Source organism: Convolutriloba macropyga, chromosome 4 (assembly GCF_964194025.1).
Source record: "Convolutriloba macropyga chromosome 4, txConMacr16.3, whole genome shotgun sequence".
NCBI lineage: Eukaryota > Metazoa > Xenacoelomorpha > Acoela > Convolutidae > Convolutriloba > Convolutriloba macropyga.
Window position 1 is genome coordinate 73,984,016 of NC_134471.1, and position 25,037 is coordinate 74,009,052.

The following is a 25,037-nucleotide window of genomic DNA, read 5'->3' on the forward strand; positions in this document are numbered from 1 at the left end:
TTTGAAACCGGGTTATTGCGGCCACAACGCAATGTCCCAACCACTAGACGATCTGGACCGACCTTTTTTGTATGCGTGTTAAAAACATTAAATTTTGTCTTTAATTTTTGATATGGTTAATGATTCTAGTTTTGTCTCTTTGTGCATTTGGAGAAACGAATTTGAGCATTGGTTTTTGTAGTTTTTTCTCTCAGGATGAGCTAATTTTTCACTGAATTTTTTATAAAGAAATACTTTTTCAAAATTTGCTTAGAACTCCTAGTTCCCTAACGATTTTTTAGGGCTCAGGTTTTCAGCAAGTTTCTAGTAAACAATTGTTACCGCATCTATAACTTACTAGTTTAATAGAGTACTCTATGGCTGCCCTAGAATTTCTTCTGTCCAATGAAATAAATGAATTGTCCAGACCAGGATTCGAACCTGGGTTATTGCGGCCACAACGCAATGTCCTAACCACTAGACGATCTGGACCGGCCTTTGGTGCATGCGTGTTAAAAACATTAAATTTTGTCTTTAATTTTTGATATGGTTAATGATTCTAGTTTTGTCTCTTTGTGCATTTGGAGAAACGAATTTGAGCATTGGTTTTTGTAGTTTTTTCTCTCAGGATGAGCTAATACTTCACTGAATTTTTTTATAAAGAAATACTTTTTTCAAAATTTGCTTAGAACTAATTCCCTAACGATTTTTTAGGGTTCAGGTTTAAAGCAAGTTTCTAGTAAACAATTGTTACCGCATCTATCACTTACTAGTTTAATAGAGTACTCTATGGGTGCCGTAGAATTTCTGTCCAATGAAATAAATGAATTGTCCAGACCAGGATTCGAAACTGGGTTATTGCGGCCGCAATGCAGTGTCCTAACCACTGGACGATCTGAACCGGACTTTCTTGTATGCGTGTTAAAAACATTAAATTTTGGTCTTTCCTTTTTGATTTGGTTAATGAGTCTAGTGTTGTCTCTTTGTGGATTTGGTGGAGTAAATTTGAGCTTTTGTTTTTGTAGTTTTTCTCTCATCAGGATGAGCTAGTAATTCACTGAATTTTTTGGAGAAATGAACTTTGTTTTGAAAATTTGCCAAAAACTCCTAATTCCCTAACAATTTTCTAGGGTTCAGGTTTTCGGCAAGTTTCTAGTAAACAATTGTTACCGCATCTATCACTTACAAGAATAATAGAGTTGTCTATGGGTGCCGTAGAATTTCTGTCCAATGAAATAAATGAATTGTCCAGACCAGGATTCGAACCTGGGTTATTGCTGCCACAACGCAATGTCCTAACCACTAGATGATCTGAACCGGTCTTTCTTGTATGCGTGTTAAAAACATTAAATTTTGGTCTTTCCTTTTTGATATGGTTAATGAGTCTAGTGTTGTCTCTTTGTGGATTTGGTGAAGTAAATTTGAGCATTTGTTTTTGTAGTTTTTCTCTCATCGGGATGAGCTAGTACTTCACTGAATTTTTTGGAGAAATGATTTTTGTTTTGAAAATTTGCTTTAAACTCCTAATTCCCTAAAGATTTTCTAGGGTCCAGGTTTTCAGCAAGTTTCTGGTAAACAATTGTTACCGCATGTATAACTTACCAGTATAAGAGAGTACTCTATGGGCGACGTAGAATTTCTTTTGTCCAATGAAATAAATGAACTGTCCAGACCAGGATTCGAACCTGGGTTATTGCGGTCACAACGCAATGTCCCAACCACTAGACGATCTGGACCGACCTTCCTTGTATGCGTGTTAAAAACATTAAATTTTGTCTTTAATTTTTGATATGGTTAATGATCCTAGTTTTGTCTCTTTGTGGATTTGGAGAAACGATTTTGAGCATTGGTTTTTGCAGTTTTTCTCTCATCAGGATGAGCTGGTACTTCACTGATTTTTTTTTAAAAAAATGAACTTTATTTTGAAAATTTGCTTAAAACAAATTCCATAAAGATTTTTTAGGGTTCAGGTTTCAGCAATTTTCTAGTAAACAATTGTTACCGAATCTATAAATTACAAGAATAATAGAGTACTCTATGGGTGCCGTAGAATTTCTGTCCAATGAAATAAATGAATTGTCCAGACCAGGATTCGAACCTGGGTTATTGCGGCCGCAACGCAGTGTCCTAACCACTGGACGATCTGAACCGGACTTTCTTGTATGCGTGTTAAAAACATTAAATTTTGGTCTTTCCTTTTTGATTTGGTTAATGAGTCTAGTGTTGTCTCTTTGTGGATTTGGTGGAGTAAATTTGAGCTTTTGTTTTTGTAGTTTTTCTCTCATCAGGATGAGCTAGTAATTCACTGAATTTTTTGGAGAAATGAACTTTGTTTTGAAAATTTGCCCAAAACTCCTAATTCCCTAACAATTTTCTAGGGTTCAGGTTTTCGGCAAGTTTCTAGTAAACAATTGTTACCGCATCTATCACTTACAAGAATAATAGAGTTGTCTATGGGTGCCGTAGAATTTCTGTCCAATGAAATAAATGAATTGTCCAGACCAGGATTCGAACCTGGGTTATTGCTGCCACAACGCAATGTCCTAACCACTAGACGATCTGAACCGGTCCTTCTTGTATGCGTGTTAAAAACATTAAATTTTGGTCTTTCCTTTTTGATATGGTTAATGAGTCTAGTGTTGTCTCTTTGTGGATTTGGTGAAGTAAATTTGAGCATTTGTTTTTGTAGTTTTTCTCTCATCAGGATGAGCTAGTACTTCACTGAAATTTTTGGAGAAATGAACTTTGTTTTGAAAATTTGCTTTAAACTCCTAATTCCCTAAAGATTTTCTAGGGTCCAGGTTTTCAGCAAGTTTCTAGTAAACAATTGTTTCCGCATGTATAACTTACCAGTATAAGAGAGTACTCTATGGGCGACGTAGAATTTCTTTTGTCCAATGAAATAAATGAACTGTCCAGACCAGGATTCGAACCTGGGTTATTGCGGTCACAACGCAATGTCCCAACCACTAGACGATCTGGACCGACCTTCCTTGTATGCGTGTTAAAAACATTAAATTTTGTCTTTAATTTTTGATATGGTTAATGATCCTAGTTTTGTCTCTTTGTGGATTTGGAGAAACGATTTTGAGCATTGGTTTTTGTAGTTTTTCTCTCATCAGGATGAGCTAGTACTTCACTGATTTTTTTTAAAAAAAATGAACTTTATTTTGAAAATTTGCTTAAAACAAATTCCATAAAGATTTTTTAGGGTTCAGGTTTCAGCAATTTTCTAGTAAACAATTGTTACCGAATCTATAAATTACAAGAATAATAGAGTACTCTATGGGTGCCGTAGAATTTCTGTCCAATGAAATAAATAAATTGTTCAGACCAGGATTCGAACCTGGCTTATTGCGGCCACAACGCAATGTCCTAACCACTAGACGATCTGGACCGACCTTTTTTGTATGCGTGATAAAAACATTAAATTTCGTCTTTCATTTTTGATATGATTAATGAGTCTAGTTTTGTATCTTTGTGGATTTGGAGGAACGAATTTGAGCATTGTTTTTTGTAGTTTTTTCTCTCATCGGGATTAGCTTGTACTTCACTGAATTTTTTTTAGAGAAATGAGCTTTGTTTTGAAAATTTGCTTAAAACTCCTAATTCCCTAAAGATTTTCTAGGGTTCAGGTTTTCAGCAAGTTTCTAGTAAACAATTGTTACCGCATCTATCACTTACAAGAATAATAGAGTACTCTATGGGTGCCGTAGAATTTTTGTCCAATGAAGTAAATAAATTGTCCAGACCAGGATTTGAACCTGGTTTATTGCGGCCACAACGCAATGTCCTAACCACTAGACAATCTGAACCGGCCTTTCTTGTATGCGTGTTAAAAACATTAAATTTTGGTCTTTCCTTTTTGATATCGTTAATGAGTCTAGTTTTGTCTCTTTGTGGATTTGGTGAAGTAAATTTGAGCATTTGTTTTTGTAGTTTTTTTCTCATCAGGATGAGCTAGTACTTCACTGAATTTTTTGGAGAAATGAACTTTGTTTTGAAAATTTGCTTAAAACTCCTAATTCCCTAAAGATTTTCTGGGGTTCAGGTTTTCAGCAAGTTTCTAGTAAACAATTGTTACCGCATCTATCACTTACAAGAATAATAGAGTACTCTATGGGTGCCGTAGAATTTCTGTCCAATGAAATAAAGTAATTGTCCAGACCAGGATTCGAACCTGGGTTATTTTGCGGCCTCAACGCAATGTCATAACCACTAGACGATCTGAACCGGCCTTTCTTGTATGCGTGTTAAAAACATTAAATTTTGGTCTTTCCTTTTTGATATCGTTAATGAGTCTAGTTTTGTCTCTTTGTGGATTTGGTGAAGTAAATTTGAGCATTTGTTTTTGTAGTTTTTCTCTCATCAGGATGAGCTAGTACTTCACTGAATTTTTTGGAGAAATGAACTTTGTTTTGAAAATTTGCTTAAAACTCCTAATTCCCTAAAGATTTTCTAGGGTTTAGGTTTCCAGCAAGTTTCTAGTAAACAATTGTTACCGCATGTATAACTTACCAGTATAATAGAGTACTCTATGGGCGACGTAGAATTTCTTTTGTCCAATGAAATAAATGAACTGTCCAGACCAGGATTCGAACATGGGTTATTGCGGCCACAACGCAATGTCCCAACCACTAGACGATCTGGACCTACCTTTCTTGTATGCGTGTTAAAAACATTAAATTTTGTCTTTAATTTTTGATATGGTTTTTGATCCTAGTTTTGTCTCTTTGTGGATTTGGAGAAACGAATTTGAGCATTGGTTTTTCTAGTTTTTCTCTCATCAGGATGTGCTAGTACTTCACTGAATTTTTTTTTTAAAGAAATGAACTTTGTTTTGAAAATTTGCTTAAAACTAATTCCATAAAGATTTTTTAGGGTTCAGGTTTCAGCAAGTTTCTAATAAACAATTGTTACCGAATCTATAACTTATCAGAATAATAGAGTACTCTATGGAAGCCGTAGGATTTCTTTTGTCCAGTGAAATAAATGAATTGTTCAGACCAGGATTCAAACCTGGGTTGTTGCGGCCACAACGCAATTTCCTAACCACTAGACGATCTGGACCGGCGTTTGTTGTATGCGTGATAAAAACATCAAATTTCGTCTTTGATTTTTGATATGGTTAATGAGTCTAGTTTTGTCTCTTTTTGGATTTGGAGAAATGACTTTGAGGATTGATTTTTTGTAGTTTTGTCTTTCATCAGGATGAGCTAGTACTTCAATGAATTTTTTAGAAATAAATTTTGTTTTAAGAATTTGCCTAAAACTCCTAATTCTCTAACGGTTTTTTAGGGTTCCGGTTTTCAGCAACTTTCTAGTAAACAATTGTTACCGCATCTATAACTTAACAGTATAATAGACTACTCTATGGGTGCTGTAGAATTTCTTCTGTCCACTGATATAAATGAATTGCCCAGCCCAGGATTTGAAACTGGGTTATTGCAGCCACAACGCAATGTCCTAACCACTAGACGATCTAATATCCTATCCACTTGGCGATCTGGACCGGCCTTTCTTGGATGTGTTTTAAAAACATTAAATTTTGTTTTTCATTTTTGACATGGTTTTTGATTCTAATTTTGTTTCTTTGTGGATTTGGAGAAACGAATTTGAGGATTGGTTTGTGAAGTTTTTTCTTTCATCAGGATGAGCTAGTACTTCAATGAATTTTTTTAGAAATAAATTTTGTTTTGAGAATTTGCTTGAAACTCCCTAATTCCCTAACGATTTTCTAGGGTTCAGGTTTTCAGCAAGTTTCTAGTAAACATTTGTTACCGCATCTATAACTTACAAGAATAATAGAGTACTCTATGGGTGCCGTAGATTTTCTTCTGTCCATGGAAATAAATGAATTGTCCAGACCAGGATTCGAACCTGGGTTATTGCAGCCACAACGCAATGTCCTAACCACTAGACGATCTAATGTCCTAACGACTAGACGATCTGGACCGGCCTTTCTTGGATGCGTTTTAAAAACATTAAATTTTGTTTTTCATTTTTGACATGGTTTTTGATTCTAATTTTGTCTCTTTGTGGATTTGGAGAAACGAATTTGAGGATTGGTTTGTGAAGTTTTTTCTGTCATCAGGATGAGCTAGTACTTCAATGAATTTTTTTAGAAATAAATTTTGTTTTGAGAATTTGCTTGAAACTCCCTAATTCCCTAACGATTTTCTAGGGTTCAGGTTTTCAGCAAGTTTCTGGTAAACAATTGTTACCGCATCTATAACTTACAAGAATAATAGAGTACTCTATGGGTGCCGTAGGTTTTCTTCTGTCCATGGAAATAAATGAATTGTCCAGACCAGGATTCGAACCTGGGTTATTGCAGCCACAATGCAGTGTCCTAACCACTAGACGATCTAATGTCCTAACGACTAGACGAACTGGACCGGCCTTTCTTGGATGCGTTTTAAAAACATTAAATTTTATCTTTCATTTTTGACACGGTTATTGATTCTAATTTTGTCTCTTTGTGGATTTGAAGAAACGAATTTGAGGATTGGTTTGTGAATTTTTTTCTTTCATCAGGATGAGCTAGTACTTCAATGAATTTTTTAGAAATAATTTTTGTTTTAAGAATTTGCTTTGAACTCCTAATTCTCTAACGGTTTTTTAGGGTTCCGGTTTTCAGCAAGTTTCTAGTAAACAATTGTTACCGCATCTATAACTTAACAGTATAATAGACTACTCTATGGGTGCTGTAGAATTACTTCTGTCCACTGATATAAATGTATTGCCCAGCCCAGGATTCGAAACTGGGTTATTGCAGCCACAGCGCAATGTCCTTACCACTAGACGATCTAATGTCCTAACCACTTGACGATCTGGACCGGCCTTTCTTGGATGTGTTTTAAAAACATTAAATTTTGTCTTTCATTTTTGACATGGTTTTTGATTCTAATTTTGTCTCTTTGTGGATTTGGAGAAACGAATTTGAGGATTGGTTTGTGAAGTTTTTTCTTTCATCAGGATGAGCTAGTACTTCACTGAATTTTTTTTAGAAATAAATTTTGTTTTAAGAATTTGCCTTTAACTCCTATTTCTCTAACGGTTTTTTAGGGTTCCGGTTTTCAGCAAGTTTCTAGTAAACAATTGTTACCGCATCTATAACTTAACAGTATAATAGACTACTCTATGGGTGCTGTAGAATTTCTTCTGTCCACTGATATAACTGTATTGCCCAGCCCAGGATTCGAACCTGGGTTATTGCGGCCACAACGCAATGTCCTAACCACTAGACGATCTGGACCGGCCGTACTTTATGCGTGTTAAAAACCTTAAGTTTTGTCTTTCATTTTTGATATGGTTAATGATTCTAGTTTTGTCTCTTTGTGAATTTGGAGAAACGAATTTGAGCATTGGTTTTTGTAGTTCTTCTCTCATCAGGATGAGCTATTACTTCACTGAGTTTTTTAGAATTAAATTGTTTTGAAAATTTGCTTAAAACTCCTAATTCCCTAAAGATTTACTAGGGTTCAGGTTTTCAGCACGTTTCTAGTAAACGATTGTTCTCGCATCTATAACGTACCAGAATAATAGAGTACTCTATGAGTGCCGTAGAATTTCTTTTGTCCAATGAAGTAAAGGAATTGTCCAGACTAGGATTCGAACCTGGGTTATTGCAGCCACAACGCATTGTCCTAACCACTAGACGATCTAATGTCCTAACCACTAGACGATGTGGAACGGCTGTTCTTGTATGCGTGTTAAAAACCTTAAATTTTGTCTTTCATTTTTGATATGGCTAATGATTCTAGTTTTGTCTATTTGTGGATTTGTAGAAACGAATTTGAGCATTGAATTTTTTAGTTTTTTTCTCTCATCAGGATGAGCTAGTACTTCACTGAATTTTTTTTAGAAGTAAATTTTGTTTTGAAAATTTGCTTAAAACTCCTAATTCCCTAACGATTTTTTAGGCTTCAGGTTTTCAGCAAGTTTCTTGTAAACAATTCTTACCGCATCTATAACTTACTAGTATGATAGAGTACTCTATGGGTGCCGTAGAATTTCTTTTGTCCAATGAAATAAATGAATTGTCCCGACCAGGATTCGAACCTGGGTTATTGCGGCCACAACGCAATGTCCTAGCCACTAGACGATCTGGACCGGCCGTACTTGTATGCGTGTTAAAAACCTTAAGTTTTGTCTTTCTTTTTTGATATGGTTAATGAATCTAGTTTTGTCTCTTTGTGGATTTGGAGAAACGAATTTGAGCATTGGTTTTTGTAGTTTTTCTCTCATCAGGATGAGCTATTACTTCACTGAATTTTTTTAAAAGAAATAAACTTTGTTTTCAAATTTTGCTTAAAACTCCTAATTCCCTAAAGATTTACTAGGGTTCAGGTTTTCAGCACGTTTCTAGTAAACGATTGTTCCCGCATCTATAACTTACCAGAATAATAGAGTACTCTATGAGTGCCGTAGAATTTCTTTTGTCCAATGAAGTAAATGAATTGTCCAGACCAAAATTCGAACCTTGGTTTTTGCGGCCACAACGCTATGTCCTAACCACTAGACGATCTGGACCTGCCTTTCTTGTATGCGTGTTAAAAACATCAAATTTTGCCTTTCATTTTTCATATGGTTAATGATTCTAGTTTTGTCTCTTTGTGGATTTGGGGAAGCATATTTGAGCATTGGTTTTTGTAGTTTTTTTCTCATCAGGATGAGCTAGTACTTCACTGATTTTTTTTGAAAGAAATGAACTTTGTTTTCAAATTTTGCTTAAAACTCCTAATTCCCTAAAGATTTACTAGGGTTCAGGTTTTCAGCACGTTTCTAGTAAACGATTGTTCCCGCATCTATAACTTACCAGAATAATAGAGTACTCTATGAGTGCCGTAGAATTTCTTTTGTCCAATGAAGTAAATGAATTGTCCAGACCAAAATTCGAACCTTGGTTTTTGCGGCCACAACGCTATGTCCTAACCACTAGACGATCTGGACCTGCCTTCCTTGTATGCGTGTTAAAAACATCAAATTTTGCCTTTCATTTTTCATATGGTTAATGATTCTAGTTTTGTCTCTTTGTGGATTTGGGGAAGCATATTTGAGCATTGGTTTTTGTAGTTTTTTTCTCATCAGGATGAGCTAGTACTTCACTGAATTTTTTTGAAAGAAATAAACTTTGTTTTCAAATTTTGCTTAAAACTCCTAATTCCCTAACGTTTTTTTAGGCTTCAGGTTTTCAACAAGTTTCTAGTAAACAATTGTTACCGAATCTTTAACTTACTAGTATGATAGAGTACTCCATGGGTGCCGTAGAATTTCTTCTGTCCAATGAAATAAATGAATTGTCCAGACCAGGATTCGAACCTGGGTTATTGCAACCACAACGCAATGTCCTAACCACTAGACGATCTGGACCGGCCTTTCTTGTATGCCTTTAAAAACATTAAATTTTGTCTTTCATTTTTACATGGTTATTGATTCTGGTTTTGTCTCTTTGTGGATTTGGAGAAATGACTTTGAGGATTGGTTTTTGTAGTTTTGTCTTTCGTCAGGATGAGCTAGTACTTCAATGATTTTTTTAGAAATAAATTTTGTTTTAAGAATTTGCCTAAAACTCCTAATTCTCTAACGGTTTTTTAGGGTTCCGGTTTTCAGCAAGTTTCTAGTAAACAATTGTTACCGCATCTATAACTTAACAGTTTAATAGACTACTCTATGGGTGCTGTAGAATTTCTTCTGTCCACTGATATAAATGAATTGCCCAGCCCAGGATTCGAAACTGGGTTATTGCAGCCACAACGCAATGTCCTAACCACTAGACGATCTAATGTCCTAACCTTTTGACGATCTGGACCGGCCTTTCTTGGATGTGTTTTAAAAACATTAAATTTTGTCTTTCATTTTTGACATGGTTTTTGATTCTAATTTTGTCTCTTTGTGGATTTGGAGAAACGACTTTGAGGATTGGTTTGTGAAGTTTTTTCTTTCATCAGGATGAGCTAGTACTTCAATGAATTTTTTTAGAAATTAATTTTGTTTTGAGAATTTGCTTGAAACTCCTAATTCCCTAACGATTTTCTAGGGTTCAGGTTTTCAGCAAGTTTCTAGTAAACAATTGTTACCGCATCTATAACTTACAAGAATAATAGAGTACTCTATGGGTGCCGTAGGTTTTCTTCTGTCCATGGAAATAAATGAATTGTCCAGACCAGGATTCGAACCTGGGTTATTGCAGCCACAACGCAATGTCCTAACCACTAGACGATCTAGTGTCCTAACAACTAGACGATCTGGACCGGCCTTTCTTGGATGTGTTTTAAAAACATTAAATTTTGTCTTTCATTTTTGACATGGTTTTTAGTTCTAATTTTGTCTCTTTGTGGATTTGGAGAAACGACTTTGAGGATTGGTTTGTGAAGTTTTTTCTTTCATCAGGATGAGCTAGTACTTCAATGAATTTTTTGGAAATAAATTTTGTTTTAAGAATTTGCCTAAAACTCCTAATTCTCTAACGGTTTTTTAGGGTTCCGGTTTTCAGCAAGTTTCTAGTAAACAATTGTTACCGCATCTATAACTTAACAGTTTAATAGACTACTCTATGGGTGCTGTAGAATTTCTTCTGTCCACTGATATAAATGAATTGCCCAGCCCAGGATTCGAAACTGGGTTATTGCAGCCACAACGCATTGTCCTAACCACTAGACGATCTAATGTCCTAACCACTTGACGATCTGGACCGGCCTTTCTTGGATGTGTTTTAAAAACATTAAATTTTGTCTTTCATTTTTGACATGGTTTTTGATTCTGATTTTGTCTCTTTGTGGATTTGGAGAAACGACTTTGAGGATTGGTTTGTGAAGTTTTTTCTTTCATCAGGATGAGCTAGTACTTCAATGAATTTTTTTAGAAATAAATTTTGTTTTGAGAATTTGCTTGAAACTCCTAATTCCCTAACGATTTTCTAGGGTTCAGGTTTTCAGCAAGTTTCTAAAAAACAATTGTTACCGCATCTATAACTTACAATAATAATAGAGTACTCTATGGGTGCCGTAGGTTTTTTTCTGTCCATGGAAATAAATGAATTGTCCAGACCAGGATTCGAACCTGGGTTATTGCAGCCACAACGCAATGTCCTAACCACTAGACGATCTAATGTCCTAACCACTAGACGATCTGGACCGGCCTTTCTTGTATGCGTTTTAAAAACATTAAATTTTGTCTTTCATTTTTGACATGTTTATTGATTCTATTTTTGTCTCTTTGTGGATTTGGAGAAACGAATTTGAGGATTGGTTTGTGACGTTTTTTCTTTAATCAGGATGAGCTAGTACTTCAATGAATTTTTTTAGAAATAAATTTTGTTTTGAGAATTTGCTTAAAACTCCGAATTCCCTAAAGATTTTCTAGGGTTGAGGTTTTCAGCAAGTTTCTAGTAAACAATTGTTACCGCATCTATAACCTACAAGAATAGTAGAGTACTCTATGGGTGCCGTAGGTTTTCTTCTGTCCATGGAAATAAATGAATTGTCCAGACCAGGATTCGAACCTGGGTTATTGCAGCCACAACGCAATGTCCTAACCACTAGACGATCTAGTGTCCTAACCACTAGACGATCTGGACCGGCCTTTCTTGGATGTGTTTTAAAAACATTAAATTTTGTCTTTCATTTTTGACATGGTTTTTGATTCTAATTTTGTCTCTTTGTGGATCTGGAGAAACGACTTTGAGGATTGGTTTGTGAAGTTTTTTCTTTCATCAGGATGAGCTAGTACTTCAATGAATTTTTTAGAAATAAATTTTGTTTTAAGAATTTGCTTAAAACTCCGAATTCCCTAAAGATTTTCTAGGGTTGAGGTTTTCAGCAAGTTTCTAGTAAACAATTTTTACCGCATCTATAACTTACAAGAATAATAGAGTACTCTATGGGTGCCGTAGGTTTTCTTCTGTCCATGGAAATAAATGAATTGTCCAGACCAGGATTCGAACCTGGGTTATTGCAGCCACAACGCAATGTCCTAACCACTAGACGATCTAGTGTCCTAACCACTAGACGATCTGGACCGGCCTTTCTTGGATGTGTTTTAAAAACATTAAATTTTGTTTTTCATTTTTGACATGGTTTTTGATTCTAATTTTGTCTCTTTGTGGATTTGGAGAAACGACTTTGAGGATTGGTTTGTGAAGTTTTTTCTTTCATCAGGATGAGCTAGTACTTCAATGAATTTTTTAGAAATAAATTTTGTTTTGAGAATTTGCTTAAAACTCCGAATTCCCTAAAGATTTTCTAGGGTTGAGGTTTTCAGCAAGTTTCTAGTAAACAATTGTTACCGCATCTATAACTTACAAGAATAATAGAGTACTCTATGGGTGCCGTAGGTTTTCTTCTGTCCATGGAAATAAATGAATTGTCCAGACCAGGATTCGAACCTGGGTTATTGCAGCCACAACGCAATGTCCTAACCACTAGACGATCTAGTGTCCTAACCACTAGACGATCTGGACCGGCCTTTCTTGGATGTGTTTTAAAAACATTAAATTTTGTCTTTCATTTTTGACATGGTTTTTGATTCTAATTTTGTCTCTTTGTGGATTTGGAGAAACGACTTTGAGGATTGGTTTGTGAAGCTTTTTCTTTCATCAGGATGAGCTAGTACTTCAATGAATTTTTTAGAAATAAATTTTGTTTTAAGAATTTGCTTAAAACTCCAAATTCCCTAAAGATTTTCTAGGGTTGAGGTTTTCAGCAAGTTTCTAGTAAACAATTGTTACCGCATCTATAACTTACAAGAATAATAGAGTACTCTATGGGTGCCGTAGGTTTTCTTCTGTCCATGGAAATAAATGAATTGTCCAGACCAGGATTCGAACCTGGGTTATTGCAGCCACAACGCAATGTCCTAACCACTAGACGATCTAGTGTCCTAACCACTAGACGATCTGGACCGGCCTTTCTTGGATGTGTTTTAAAAACATTAAATTTTGTCTTTCATTTTTGACATGGTTTTTGATTCTAATTTTGTCTCTTTGTGGATTTGGAGAAACGACTTTGAGGATTGGTTTGTGAAGTTTTTTCTTTCATCAGGATGAGCTAGTACTTCAATGAATTTTTTAGAAATAAATTTTGTTTTAAGAATTTGCCTAAAACTCCTAATTCTCTAACGGTTTTTTAGGGTTCCGGTTTTCAGCAAGTTTCTAGTAAACAATTGTTACCGCATCTATAACTTAACAGTTTAATAGACTGCTCTATGGGTGCTGTAGAATTTGTTCTGTCCACTGATATAAATGAATTGCCCAGCCCAGGATTCGAAACTGGGTTTTTGCAGCCACAACGCAATGTCCTAACCACTAGACGATCTAGTGTCCTAACCACTAGACGATCTGGACCGGCCTTTCTTGGATGTGTTTTAAAAACATTAAATTTTGTCTTTCATTTTTGACATGGTTTTTGATTCTAATTTTGTCTCTTTGTGGATTTGGAGAAACGACTTTGAGGATTGGTTTGTGAAGTTTTTTCTTTCATCAGGATGAGCTAGTACTTCAATGAATTTTTTAGAAATAAATTTTGTTTTAAGAATTTGCCTAAAACTCCTAATTCTCTAACGGTTTTTTAGGGTTCCGGTTTTCAGCAAGTTTCTAGTAAACAATTGTTACCGCATCTATAACTTAACAGTTTAATAGACTGCTCTATGGGTGCTGTAGAATTTGTTCTGTCCACTGATATAAATGAATTGCCCAGCCCAGGATTCGAAACTGGGTTTTTGCAGCCACAACGCAATGTCCTAACCACTAGACGATCTAATGTCCTAACCACTTGACGATCTGGACCGGCCTTTCTTGGATGTGTTTTAAAAACATTAAATTTTGTCTTTCATTTTTGACATGGTTTTTGATTCTGATTTTGTCTCTTAGTGGATTTGGAGAAACGACTTTGAGGATTGGTTTGTGAAGTTTTTTCTTTCATCAGGATGAGCTAGTACTTCAATGAATTTTTTTAGAAATAAATTTTGTTTTGAGAATTTGCTTGAAACTCCTAATTCCCTAACGATTTTCTAGGGTTCAGGTTTTCAGCAAGTTTTTAAAAAACAATTGTTACCGCATCTATAACTTACAAGAATAATAGAGTACTCTATGGGTGCCGTAGGTTTTCTTCTGTCCATGGAAATAAATGAATTGTCCAGACCAGGATTCGAACCTGGGTTATTGCAGCCACAACGCAATGTCCTAACCACTAGACGATCTAATGTCCTAACCACTAGACGATCTGGACCGGCCTTTCTTGTATGCGTTTTAAAAACATTAAATTTTGTCTTTCATTTTTGACATGTTTATTGATTCTAATTTTGTCTCTTTGTGGATTTGGAGAAACGAATTTGAGGATTGGTTTGTGACGTTTTTTCTTTCATCAGGATGAGCTAGTACTTCAATGAATTTTTTTAGAAATAAATTTTGTTTTGAGAATTTGCTTAAAACTCCGAATTCCCTAAAGATTTTCTAGGGTTGAGGTTTTCAGCAAGTTTCTAGTAAACAATTGTTACCGAATCTTTAACTTACTAGTATGTATGATAGAGTACTCCATGGGTGCCGTAGAATTTCTTCTGTCCAATGAAATAAATGAATTTTCCAGACCAGGATTCGAACCTGGGTTATTGCAACCACAACGCAATGTCCTAACCACTAGACGATCTGGACCGGCCTTTCTTGTATGCCTTTAAAAACATTAAATTTTGTCTTTCATTTTTACATGGTTATTGATTCTGGTTTTGTCTCTTTGTGGATTTGGAAAAATGACTTTGAGGATTGGTTTTTGTAGTTTTGTCTTTAATCAGGATGAGCTAGTACTTCAATGAATTTTTTAGAAATAAATTTGTTTTAAGAATTTGCCTAAAACTCCTAATTCTCTAACGGTTTTTTAGGGTTCCGGTTTTCAGCAAGTTTCTAGTAAACAATTGTTACCGCATCTATATTTTAACAGTTTAATAGACTACTCTATGGGTGCTGTAGAATTTCTTCTGTCCACTGATATAAATGAGTTGCCCGGCCCAGGATTCGAAACTGGGTTATTGCAGCCACAACGCAATGTCCTAACCACTAGACGATCTAATGTCCTAACCACTTGACGATCTGGACCGGCCTTTCTTGGATGTGTTTTAAAAACATTAAATTTTGTCTGTCATTTTTGACAAGGTTTTTGATTCTAATTTTGTCTCTTTGTGGATTTGGAGAAACGACTTTGAGGATTGGTTTGTGAAGTTTTTTCTTTCATCAGGATGAGCTAGTACTTCAATGAATTTTTTTAGAAATAAATTTTGTTTTGAGAATTTGCTTGAAACTCCTAATTCCCTAACGATTTTCTTGGGTTCAGGTTTTCAGCAAGTTTCTAGTAAACAATTGTTACCGCATCTATAACTTACAAGAATAATAGAGTACTCTATGGGTGCCGTAGGTTTTCTTCTGTCCATGGAAATAAATGAATTGTCCAGACCAGGTTTCGAACCTGGGTTATTGCAGCCACAACGCAATGTCCTAACCACTAGACGATCTAATGTCCTGACCACTAGACGATCTGGACCGGCCTTTCTTGTATGCGTTTTAAAAACATTAAATTTTGTCTTTCATTTTTGACATGTTTATTGATTCTAATTTTGTCTCTTTGTGGATTTGGAGAAACGAATTTGAGGATTGGTTTGTGACGTTTTTTCATTCATCAGGATGAGCTAGTACTTCAATGAATTTTTTTAGAAATAAATTTTATTTTGAGAATTTGCTTAAAACTCCTGATTCCCTAACGATTTTCTAGGGTTCAGGTTTTCAGCAAGTTTCTGGAAAACAATTGTTACCGCATCTATAACTTACTAATATGATAGACTACTCTATGGGTGCCGTAGAATTTCTTCTGTCCACTGAAATAAATGAATCGTCCAGACCAGGATTCGAACCTGGGTTATTGCAGCCACAACGGAATGTCCTAACCACTAGACGATCTGATGTCCTAACCACTAGACGATCTGGACCGGCTTTTCCTGTATTCGTTTTAAAAACATTAAATTTTGTCTTTCATTTTTGACATGGTTATTGATTCTAATTTTGTCTCTTTGTGGATTTGGAGAAACGAATTTGAGGATTGGTTTGTGAAGTTTTTTCTTTCATCAGGATGAGCTAGTACTTCAATGAATTTTTTTAGAAATAAATTTTGTTTTGAGAGTTTGCTCAAAACTCCGAATTCCCTAAAGATTTTCTAGGGTTGAGGTTTTCAGCAAGTTTCTAGTAAACAATTGTTACCGCATCTATAACCTACAAGAATAGTAGAGTACTCTATGGGTGCCGTAGGTTTTCTTCTGTCCATGGAAATAAATGAATTGTCCAGACCAGGATTCGAACCTGGGTTATTGCAGCCACACCGCAATGTCCTAACCACTAGACGATCTAATGTCCTAACCACTAGACGATCTGGACCGGCCTTTCTTGTATGCGTTTTAAAAACAATAAGTTTTGTCTTTCATTTTTGACATGGTTATTGATTCTAATTTTGTCTTTTTGTGGATTTTGAGAAACGAATTTGAGGATTGGTTTGTTAAGTTTTTTCTTTCCTCAGGATGAGCTAGTACTTCACTGAATTTTTTTTTAAAGAAATGAACTTTGTTGTGAAAATTTGCTTTAAACTCTTAATTCCCTAAAGATTTTTTAGGGCTCAGGTTTTCAGCAAGTTTCTAGTAAACAATTGTTACAGCATCTATAACTTACCAATATAATAGAGTACTCTATGGGTGCCGGAGCTGTCCAAGGAATTAAATGAATTGTCCCGACCAGGATTCGAACCTGGGTTATTGCGGCCACATCACAATAACCCAGTTTGGCCTCTCGTTGTTACCTCCGTAACAATTGAATTTTTCTGGTTCCGAATGCTTAACTTTATCAGGCTAATTTTCCTGAGGCTTTTATTGGTCTCAATGTGGCTTTAAGTAACCGAATGTAAGAATTGTTTTTTCATCTGTCTTTTATTCTTCATCGAAAGTGAGTTCGTACCTGACTGGAACTTGTTTAATGAACTGAAATAACATTTTTAAAACTTGCGGAGTGTTCCTATTTTTTTGCTTCTTAGTGTTTGTTTTTTTTTACTAAAGTTCTAGTTGAAAATAAGTTAGTTGTCGAGTGTTTTCTTTGGTTCCATTATCAGCAAGTACGAAGCTTCGGTTCCTTTCCGGAATCTTTTGGCTATGTTATTTCTTTCGCCTTTCCGAGTTTTGGCGAGAGCAACTGATCACGCAACAAAGAAGGTGAAAGTATTTTTCTATTACCTCCTTTTACAGAAGCTGAATTTGTGTTCGTGATTTCATTTGTTCTTTGACTTCTTAATTCTAGCGTGTGGTAAAATTGTTGATCATGCATATCTTACCTCAATCAAATAATTTGGAGTTTTGTAAAGATATAATAGAAAAGAAAAAAACTATTTTAATTGATCGAGGTAAGTTATGCTCTATCAACAAATTCACCGCACGCTAGAACCTAAAATATATTTTTAAGCTGTAATTCAAATACCGTCTAGTTCGGCGGTTTTTTAGATTTATTTCATTCAGTAATTCGCTATTATTTTTGACTACTGAGATACCAACAGTTTTCAAAAAGTTTCAGTTATTTTTTTTTCGCTTTTATTTGGTGTTCTTTGTCCTTTTTCAATTAATGGAAAAAACTGTTTCTTTTTCCCTTTTCTAACGTTGTTTGTTATGTTGTTTTCGATGGTTTTGTTTTTTCTTTGAGGCGACCAATTTTCAAAATGTTTGTGCTTTTGTCAATTTTGGTTTTTGCGCTTTTTTGTTTTGTCTCTCATTGATTTCGATAAATATGTATTATATAGACATTCTAAGTGCAAATAGTTGTATAAACTGCTGTTTTTCGGTGATTCTCATGAGACTTGTTTTTTTGATTTTTTATCTTTTTTTTTACTTTTTGGCATCTAATATCATATGCTTCGTTGACAAACAAAGTTTGTTGTCGCTCGCAAGATGTTAATATTTTGGCCACTAATTCAATCAGTTCTTGTTGGATTGTAATTCAAGACTTGCCCTGTTACGTTTTTTATTTCGCCGGATGAAAATGGTTTTGCTTTATCAAAAATTTACTTCATTTACTTTTGACTTACGTGGCTAGTTTTATTCTTCGCTCATTCTGTTCCAACTGTTTTGCAGCAGTCGCTCTGGAAAACAATCTAGAATCATGTGTGTTGGTATTGAAGAACAAAGTTAATAACGAAATCAAGATTGGAAACGGGAAACACCCATAAAGCTTATTTTTAGATGCCCGATTTCTTGAACTTTGTTCTTAAATGTCTTAGTTACCATCCCCATTTCGTGTTGGTATTGATACTAGCACCTGCATACCCTCATAAGTAAACAGGAGTATGTCTAACTACGGAATGGTATCAAAACTTGATTTTCAAATGATTTTCACTTTAAACTTGAAAATGACATCGCACTTTAAAGTTGATTTTCTACAAAAACTATAATTTTTAAATTTGATTTTCAATCTGTTCGTTCAATCCCGATCGGAGTTATGCGATTCCATGGCAGTTTTTTCGGCAATCTGCGGGATATTCATTGCTCTTGAACGAATTTGGTAGCATATAATGTAAACATGTTTGTCAGTGCAAAATTTGTACTTCGTTTTCTTCTGGAACATTTTTTTGATTTCAGTTCGAGATTGACTTTTTCACGCTTGACGTTTTAATTTTTTCGAAGTGATTTAAGTTTCCAGCATTGAGAAGTTGACTCTGTTGCTATTAAAACCAATTGTGAGAGATGTGCGTTCATAGCGCGTGTAATGTATTGGTTAATGTTCAGAACTCTTATAAAAAGAGGTCGTGGATTTGAACGCCCCCATACTCCGCAGTTTTTGTACCATAAAAGTTTCCAAATTGTTTGCATCTCCAGCAGTTTGAGAGCATCTGTCGTTTGGTGGTTTATTTTATTTTTTAAGAGTGAAGCACCAAACTTTTTTCTTCTAATAGTGAGACGGTTTGGGAGAAATGGAAAAAAATTGGAAAGGAATTTCACCTATCAGTGTTATCATTTTTTATTGCTGATTTTGATTTAATGGTATCTAATATTAAGTCCTGTACCAGTACGGTTGGCCTCAGCAAGCTTGAGCTAGCGACAACCGAAGCCAGCGCCTTGCCTGTTGTTAGATCAATCCGCGCCCGGCTTTAGTCGTTTTTAGTATTTGATTATATCTGATTAGCCTGAAAATAAGAATTGTCCGAAATTGGTCCAATTGGAACCAAAATGAGATCCAGATGTTGTGCGCAAGTGGTTTTTGATTGCATCCCAAAGAAGCTTTAAGCAGTTATTGTAATCGAGTTTGTGTTCCTGCACTTTTGCTTGAGGGTGCTCTATTTTTGTTCTAGAACATTGCTCCAACAGGTTTATCGGTTTCACTTGAGATTTCGACCGGAGAAACCGCATAAACCGGTAAGACCGAGAGCTTTAAGTACGTCTGTAGCTGCTCTATTTGAGTTTTATAAGGTTTTTAATTGTACAGACCATCGAAGCTGCTGAGGAAACCGAATTTGTTTTCATGGAGTGCTTTTTTCGTATTGGTAGGTTTGGATCCACCCATATTTTTTGCGCTTTTTCTCTCTCTTTATCAATCGGCTGCCATTCCTAGTCTGTCCTCGTTTGAGCTAACTACAACTAAAGCCAACCCTTGCCTATAGTTTGACAGCAGTTGATATGTTTTAGTCGGTTTTTCGTTTTGATTAGGTATTAATAAATTTCGACCGGATTATGATTTTATGAAGTTTGATTTCTTGGAAGATGATTGTGATTTTTTAAATTGTCTCAAATGAAGTTTAACCCCCTCATAGCTTTACCCCCTCTCCTCCCCCCCCCCCCCCTCACACACACACACACACACACACACACACACACACACACACACACACACACACACACACACACACACACACACACACACACACACACACAACACACACACACACACAAACACACACACACATCGGTCGTTTGAGAGAAATACGCCCGACATTAGAGGTTATGTTTTTATATTTGTAGTAAGTATTAGTGGTCTTTTTTATGCGATTTTTCTCTTCATTGATTTTTCGTCTTACGCTCTCGACTTTTTTGTCATCTTGCACAGCAGTTGTCTTGGAGGTTCACTAGTCTGTAAGTGTACTACTCACCCCAGAAGATGTTGAGAAAACATCAACTATTGGTGTTAAAGTTGGTTACATGACAATTTACCCAATTCCATTTTACGCAATGACATTTTACCCAATGACATTTTACCCAATGCCATTTTACCCAAAGCCATTTTACCCAATGCCATTTTACCCAATGCCATTTTACCCAATGCCATTTTTGCCCAACCTGCCAGTTTACCCAATGCCAACTTACCAAATGTTCTTTTATCGTTTCGTTCCATTATCCGATTTGTGGTTGAACTAGTTTCATTTCAAGTCGCACGGGCCATTTAATTATGTAGCGATTTGATTTGGTGTCAGGACAATTTACCCGATTCCATTTTACCCAATGTCATTATACCGAACCTGCTATTTTACCCAATGCCATTTTCTGGCCACGGGCCATATTAATTCTATAGTCAGCTAAATAGTTGATCTGGTAGTTTTAACACTAGGGGAAATTAAAGTTGGCATTGGGTAAATGGCATTGGGTAAAATGGCAAGTTGGATAAAATGGAATTGAGTAAGAAGTCGTGACACCTTGAAAGTCAGTTTTTTTGCAGTTTAGTCCCCCCTCCTCGCATCGGTCTATTAAAAACTCTATACGTCAAAAAGCAGTAGTCTAATATACACTTAAATTTTGTCGCACTTGAGTTTAAATTTTGTCTTCTCGATTATAGCGAAACGCAATGAATTCCAGTGTCCGATATCTATGCAATAATAAATTGGAAATAAATTTGGGCACCAAAATTACGTTTTTAAATTCAGCACATTAGGGAACTGCTTTTTGACACTCTTTATTAATAATTGCACTCGTTGTCCTTCTGGTCTATCGGTCCTATCATAATAACTCCGACGGGTCTAATATTAATAGTCATAGTATATACACACTAACTCATGATCATCTTTTTTGTGTCCATTGACAGGTACTTTCTGCTCGTAGTAACAGATTCCTCTGATGATGTGTTCTCCCTGTTGGCTGCAAAGGGCAAACTTTCAGCAGATTTCAATCAATTCTTATTGCACATCACCTCAAATGACAAAGTGCCTCTGTCCAGCTTGGATTCCGATCACATCGAGCGCGTCTGTCACTACTTGAGGTAAACCTAATTGATGACCCGTCCAAACTCCCCATGTCTTGTTCTATCGTTTGCAAACCACAATCACAATGTGCCTTTTGTTACAGTATAACAAAAGCGGATCTTTTCCGTTTGTGCCCCCCCCCCCCCTCAGTTCGTTATGCACCCCCAATTACAGAAGCACGTGTCATTGCATAGTAAATCATCATGTAAAAATACGCCACGTGCGTTTGGGGGTGCAAATAATTTGTACCCACTAAGCGGGGGGGGCACAAACGGAAAAGATCCGAAAAAGCACGTGCCCTTGTTAAAATACACGTTTTGCGCCCACCAGGGGAGCAGTGTTAGAAACAAAATTAAACAATTTTTCATCTGAAATCTAGCGTTCCCACGGGCTCGGGAGTAGTGGATAAAACAAGGAAACCAACCACCAGTAAAATTTGACCCTTTCTCCTAACGCTAATCGCGCATGTCGAATAGGGCCAAATTTTACTACTTGTTGGTTTCCTTGTTTTATCCACTACTATACATTCTCTCTATATTCACTTCTTTTATATTTTAAATCTATCATTTCTTGTCTCACTTAGTGCAAACCACTAGTGTCGAGTTAAGCTGGTAATTAACCGTTATCAGACGGATAGTTTGGGTTCTATCCCCACTCACTCCAGTGGACGTCACCAGATACTAATATAAAACTAGTGAGACCGTGTAACAAGCACGTAAACAAACTTGAGAAAAAACTTGAACAAACAAACCACCTTAGCTCTTTTTACTTTTTGCTAATATTAATATAATATTAGGATCCTTGTTCTTATTTACTACTACATATTCACTCTAATTCTAACATTAAATTAAGAAATGGCCTAATTCTAGAAAATAATAATAAAAAATAAAGCAATATCAATTAAGAAGAAAGGTCTAAATGAAATATCAGGGAACGGACTCCGTCCTTGGCATACCAACCTGCTTGGTTTACCACGAGCAGAGCTCGTTCGCAGATATCTCAATAAAAACCAAAACTACATCACAGATAAATTAAAAGAAGAAGAATTAGCTTCTTGAATATTATACTTATAAACATGCTCCCTGAATTGATTTCTAGTGTGACCATATCTATATCTAAGAAGATAAATACATAGTCTACATTTCGTATTTCTAAATCTATATAATGATATATGTTTTTAAACATTGCACATACTACATGTTAGATATTGATCAGGATCAGAATAATGATATCCCAAATGTTCTATATAATCTTTCACTTTAACCATATTTTTACATACATAACAAGAATATTCTAATTCTTTACAATTATTACAACATTCTTTCCAAGGTTTATTTATACACTTATTGCATGTCATTTTTATTTTTCGAAAAATTATTTTTTGCTTATTTCCCTAAATAAATACATCATGTCTCAATCAACTAAGACTAGTGTCATAAACTTCTGCGATGTCTGTAATTTATCCTTTGAAACAAAGAAGGGTTTATACAGGCATCAATCATACGATCTCAAACATAAGGAACTATTGGAGAAAATGTTTGAGTCCGATGAAGAAGAAATCTTGGAGAGGGTGTATAATTCAGATGAAGATGATTATATTTTTAAAACTAGGGATATTATTAAAAGTGAAACTGAAAACAATATCTACTCTAAAATTAGGTTTATATGTAAAGATTGTCATGAAGAATTTAGGAATAAAATAGCTCTAAGTACTCACTCATATAGTCATAATCGTAAGTATCTAGAAAACACAGAAGACTTCGATATAAACTCCAGTCAGAACATGAGAGAGTTTTATATTACAGATAACGGTGGGAATTACATTGAAGATATAGATGAAGCAACTAATTACTCTTTAGAAGAAATTAAAAACTGTTACCAGCTCAGAAAAGTTAAGAGTTTTAAATATAAGATCACTGCCGAGTGTGAGTATAAAAAGAGAACCAAAGAAGAAGTTAAAACTACTAAAATATTTTTCAATACTGACTATATTATTAATTACGCAATATACGAAAATGGAGACATAAAGTATTGGCTAGATAATGAAAAGGAAATATATGAAGGTTATGGTTATGATTTCGAGTTTCTTAGAATAAGAAGTATTCAGTTAAACATTGAACCAACTAAAGCATCTATTGGTACCCATATAGATTTACCAGCTGATCTCAAAAACTCTAAATCGATATTAAATATACGAAGTTATAAATACAACTGCTTGCAACTAACTATCAGCGCATGGTTACATCCAGTCATAGGTAATGCAACTCGAGAAAGTAAATATGTAGGTAAACTAATTGAACCAAGACAACAACATGAAGATGACTTCGGCTATATATTAAGAATATAGAAATTATACAATTTTAATATTTGGTTATACACCCCCTGTGGTGGAGGTAAAGTAGAATTGTTTAAACAAGTGGATGATTTTAATAAAGATTGAAAAGATGTAAGAATACTAGTTTGGAGTAAAGGTCAAATAGAACACTGTGCCCTAATAAAAAATATCGAAACCCTGTTAGATCGCCCAAATAAAAATAACATTAAATATTATTATTGCGATAGGTGTACCTATTGGTTTAACTCACAAATTAAATATGATAAACACGAATGCAACAACTCATTCAAACCAGAGATTGTTTTTCCTAAGAAAAAATTTATTACTTTTATAAATGAACACAAACGTCAGAATATAAAAAATATAACTGCCGATATAGAATGTTGCATTGTTGAAGTCTCAGCTAATGGTTTTGGCGAAGCATCGGTGAAACTGGTTCCCGGATGGTTGGAGACCCATAAATATGTAATAGCTGAACATATTCCAATAGCTGTGTGTTACACCTGGCAAGGTAACTTCAAGCACTATTTCGGTCTAGGCTGCATCAAAAGATTTGCTAGAGATCTATTAGAAATAGAAACAGAGAATAATTTCAAACATAATGAAAAGATGATATTCACAGAAGAAGACAAATTATATCATGAAACTAATAACACTTGTCATATCTGCAGCAAGACATGTATTAATAAAGTAAGAGATCATTGTCATGAAACTGGTAAAAATAGAGGACCAGCATGTAAAATATGTAATCTAATATACAAACAACAAAACTTCATTCCAGTAATATTTCATAATGGCTCTGGCTATGACTTCAACCTACTATACAGTGAACTCTTCAAACAGAATAATGATAAAAGAAAAGTAGATAACATACCACTAGCTGCTGGTAAGTCTAAGATGTTTAGCATTGGTTGTCTCAAATTCTTAGATAGTTATAACTTCTTAGCTATGCCTCTAGATCAAATAGCAAAGATATACGGATGTAAAACTAAAACATTATATCCACATGAATACTTTGGTTTGGATTCAAACCAATTGGGCACCAGGACGAAGTTGTATGGTAGTTCCACTACCAAGGGTAGCAAAGCTACCTATGATAAAGCTATAGGTAATCTAAAAATAGAAGACTTCAAATCCTCACTACATAATAAATTACCAACACAAGAAGAAGTCAATAGCTTTAATAAAGACAACCGTCATAAAACTGGTAGAGATCTAACTGCAGAGTATTTACAGAATTATGTGGAAATTTTAGACTACTGCATGAATGAATATGTCAAATTAAGTATGAAAGAATTTGGACTCAACCCACAACACTATGTAAGTCTACCAGGTTATAGTTTTGATTGTTGGTTAATTTCAAGCGGTGTTACCTTAGATACATTGCAAGATAAACAAATGCTAGATGATTTTGTTGATGCAAAGAGAGGAGGCATATGCGGTATAATGGGACATAGGATAGTCAACAATCGGGGAACCCGCTTCGC

The 25,037-nt window shown here is 35.2% G+C and overlaps 1 protein-coding gene and 6 non-coding genes across 7 annotated transcripts in view; 1 reads left to right on the plus strand and 6 right to left on the minus strand.

Moving 5' to 3' along the window:
* Positions 1-25,037, plus strand: part of LOC142338166 (proteasome adapter and scaffold protein ECM29-like) — a 212,565-nt gene that overhangs the window by 166,308 nt on the left and 21,220 nt on the right. The window contains exon 11 of the mRNA XM_075387803.1: positions 21,059-21,232. Within this exon, the coding sequence (XP_075243918.1) occupies positions 21,059-21,232 (174 nt within the window). The remainder of the gene's footprint in view (positions 1-21,058; positions 21,233-25,037) is intronic.
* Positions 400-471, minus strand: Trnah-gug (transfer RNA histidin (anticodon GUG)). The gene has a single exon. It is a non-coding gene; the product is annotated as a tRNA-His (tRNA).
* On the minus strand, positions 1,644-1,715 carry Trnah-gug (transfer RNA histidin (anticodon GUG)). Its single transcript has one exon. It is a non-coding gene; the product is annotated as a tRNA-His (tRNA).
* On the minus strand, positions 2,057-2,128 carry Trnar-gcg (transfer RNA arginine (anticodon GCG)). Its single transcript has one exon. It is a non-coding gene; the product is annotated as a tRNA-Arg (tRNA).
* Trnah-gug (transfer RNA histidin (anticodon GUG)) lies at positions 2,892-2,963 on the minus strand. The gene has a single exon. It is a non-coding gene; the product is annotated as a tRNA-His (tRNA).
* Positions 4,139-4,212, minus strand: Trnal-gag (transfer RNA leucine (anticodon GAG)). The gene has a single exon. It is a non-coding gene; the product is annotated as a tRNA-Leu (tRNA).
* Positions 9,283-9,354, minus strand: Trnah-gug (transfer RNA histidin (anticodon GUG)). The gene has a single exon. It is a non-coding gene; the product is annotated as a tRNA-His (tRNA).